A 3,129-nucleotide genomic window follows, 5' to 3' on the forward strand; every position below is an offset into this window, starting at 1 on the left:
CTTTGAATTAAAATTTGTAAATTTAAGTTTGAATAGATTTTAAAGTACACTTTTTTTTTGGTAGAGTATTTTAAGGTAAACTAAATTTATGCTTTATTATCTTCCTTTATACATACATGATGTCTTGTTTTCAAACAATTAAGAAGTATTAATGTAATATTTATGAAACAATTAAAGAAAAATTATATAGAAAAATTTGTCAAAACCTAAAAAAATAAAACATCAGTGTAAGTTATTCTATTTTATTTTATAAATTGAGTTTGTAAAAAAAACAGTTTTAGTATTGCTTTTAATGAAAACAAACTTAGTTTCAGACTAAATATATTGGACAAACCTAATATAGAAGAGGTAAAATGGTAAACGGCAAACCATATAGCCAAAACCTCACGCAATAATATATGTATTCACGCATTAAAATTCAAAAAGTTCAATACACGCAATTTAACTAACCCACAGTCATATTAAATCAATACACCCTAGTTGTACATTCTTAACTTAAATAAAATATCAGTACAATCCAACCAGAATACCAAATCCACGCTAACAATCACAATCAACAACCCTTGCAAAGTTCAATCCCAATAATAATTAATAAAAAGCATAGATTACAGTATTCGAAGCCTAATAATAAAGTAACAATCATAGTTCGTCAACGCAAAAAATTCAATAGTCCCACATGCAATCCAACTCGGACGGTACAATCGTCATGCCGGAGCCACTGTCAGCCATCCTGTGCTCTTCCGGTGCCGCCGTCCAGTTGCCAACGGCACCAAATGATGCCACTTCAGCACTGCTGATGTGGCCCGTTGGAGAGAAAAAGAAGGGAAGGTTAAGGTTGTCGTGCAAGGATCTGAGGCACGGGAAGGTGGAGATTCCGACACCGACGTTGTTGTTGTTGTTACGATGAAAGCGAGCGGAAGGGTCGAGCGGAGGCTCCGGCGACGGAACGAGGTGGTCGAAGGCGGCGCCGGAGATGGTGGAGAAACAGGACACGTGCTCCCTTTGGTTGTTGTTGGCGGCGCTGTCGAAGGAGCATCTTTCGCGGTCGTTGAATGTTGCCGCAGCCGCGGCGTAAGGAGAAGATTCTAGAAGCGGCGGAAGGTATATGGAAGAGGGTGAACCCGGTTCGGGGCAGAGGCTCATGTTGCTGCTATTGTTTGATGTGGTCATTCTTGTTTTCTTAGAACTACCACCGGTGGTGGCGGCGGAGGCGGATGACACGGTGGAGCCACCGCCGGTGGTGTTCTTCTGAAACACACGTGAGATCACCCACTCTTCCTTCAACATTACAAAAAAATACACAAATTAATTAACCACTAAAAATGCACCACTTTTCATAACAATTAATAATAAAAAGAAAGTTTAGTTACTCATTTGCTTTCAGCACAATGTTACATTCTAGTTCTTACGTCTAAAAATTATTTGGTTGAATTCTTGTACGTGCATACACTTTTATAATTTATTTTAGTCTGCAAGTTTTAAATATCAGTTTGCAACCGTGATGATTTAGACTGTAAAATCAAAGTTTTTTTTAACTATTTGCGATCGTAATTAGAATTGTACCAATCATATTTGTCTGTGATTTGTTACGATATTAATAAATGGAACAGCACGACGATCGCGATAATATTTAAAACCTTAAGTCCATGTTCCAAAATTTCAAGAATTAAAACAGATTGAAAAACAAATGGATTAAGACTACAACAGTAGTAGTTTTTAAATGTGTAAACTAAAAATAAAAAATGAGTGTCAAGTTTCAACACACTGATCATGAATAAAACTTGTTAAATAGTTTCTTTTATAATTTCTGATGAATTTTAATAGAATAATAAAAGTGTATCTACAAATAAGTAGTAATACTAACAAGATTTGTAATAAAATATTAGTAGTACATAATTAAAAAATATATATTCAGAAAAGTGTAAATGAATTTGTTAAAAGGTGTGATTCTAACCTTTCACTAATAATAAATAAACCAGTAAGTGTTTAGAGTGTAGCAGAATGTTTTAAAAAGGAGATCAAGGAGCAGGATTCAGGATCTTATGCTTTGTAGCTGAGGGAAAAAAAAAGTTCACAAATGATGATGATACAGTGGCTTAGTTGCTGTGCCCTTTTGATGATTATACCTTGTTTTCATCATTTTGATAGTAGTTAATTTATATTCCCCATGCAGTGCAGCTTGTACATGCTAAGGAACGTGCCTCTGCACTGAAGGGTAATAACCTTTGGCTAAGTGGTAGTAGCATAGCTTTTGAGCAAAATTATGAAACTCTATAAAGTCTAATCATGAAATTCCAAAACAAAAGGATGAGAAAATAAACCATGAAAATAATAAATGAGGCCTAGAATGATTCAGTTAGTTTTGGTTACCTTGGAGCTCCTAGAGAGATAGTGGTAAGCGAATTTGCCTTCTAAGCGATACTCGTGCATGACCCAGTTGCTCTTTTCACCCTTTGGAGCCCTTCCTCTATAGAAAACCAAGGTTTTCTTCATGCCAACGAGTGAGCAAGTTTTGGAGCTGTAAATCTCTCTGTCTTTTCCAGTGGCTTTCCAATAACCAGCTTCAGTGGCTCTATTTGTGCGTAACCCAGTTGGGTACTTTCGGTCACGAAGGCTATAGAAGTACCATTCCTTCTCACCCATCTTTGCTTTCTCTGCCACATGAAACGATAACAAAGTTAGAAATTACAAAGTTTTGGCCTAATTCTCAACCCCATGATGATTATTTTACTAAGTGAGAGTTATTTTCTACATATATATACATTGTTTTAGTCTTAAAATTAGTCGATGAGGGTTTTGGTTTTGTTGTTGTAATTAGTTACCAGGAAGTTCCCATGGCTCGCACTTGTTGAGGTCGACTTCAACTATGGCTCGGCCAGTGAAGGAGCTATCTAGAACCTTCTTGAGGAGGTAGTATGTGATGAGTTCTTCATCTGTGGGGTGGAATCTGAAGCCAGGAGGTAAATGTGGTTCATTGTTGTTGTCAAAGTGAGGGTTGTGGTGTTGATGGTAGTAGCTATCCATTGGAGCATGCAGAAGAAGAGCACAAGGACAAGAAGAGGATAAGGCAAAGACACAGAGAAAGAGAGAAAAGGTTGCGATCTTTTTCAAAGAAGGAAATTGATTAGA

At 36.6% G+C, this 3,129-nt stretch overlaps 1 protein-coding gene across 1 annotated transcript; it reads right to left on the minus strand.

Moving 5' to 3' along the window:
• Positions 1 to 389: 389 nt before the first annotated feature.
• On the minus strand, positions 390 to 3,129 carry LOC114379495 (protein CUP-SHAPED COTYLEDON 2-like). The gene is made up of 3 exons (XM_028338173.1): positions 2,823 to 3,129; positions 2,371 to 2,654; positions 390 to 1,278 (listed from the first exon to the last, which is right to left on the minus strand). Exons 1-3 carry the CDS (start codon positions 3,022 to 3,024, stop codon positions 664 to 666), a joined length of 1,101 nt encoding a protein of 366 aa, XP_028193974.1. The 5' UTR covers positions 3,025 to 3,129; the 3' UTR covers positions 390 to 663.

This window comes from Glycine soja, chromosome 12 (assembly GCF_004193775.1).
Source record: "Glycine soja cultivar W05 chromosome 12, ASM419377v2, whole genome shotgun sequence".
NCBI classification, from domain to species: Eukaryota; Viridiplantae; Streptophyta; class Magnoliopsida; order Fabales; family Fabaceae; genus Glycine; species Glycine soja.

What these genes read in the sequence shown, in the direction of transcription:
- LOC114379495 (XM_028338173.1), bottom strand. Translation starts at nt 3,024, where the DNA reads ATGGATAGCTACTACCATCAACACCACAACCCTCACTTTGACAACAAC. An exon ending in CGAGCCATGGGAACTTCCTG is followed by an intron (nt 2,655 to 2,822) that starts GTAACTAATTAC and finishes TTCATGTGGCAG; the next exon opens with AGAAAGCAAAGATGGGTGAG. An exon ending in ATCTCTCTAGGAGCTCCAAG is followed by an intron (nt 1,279 to 2,370) that starts GTAACCAAAACT and finishes GTAATGTTGAAG; the next exon opens with GAAGAGTGGGTGATCTCACG.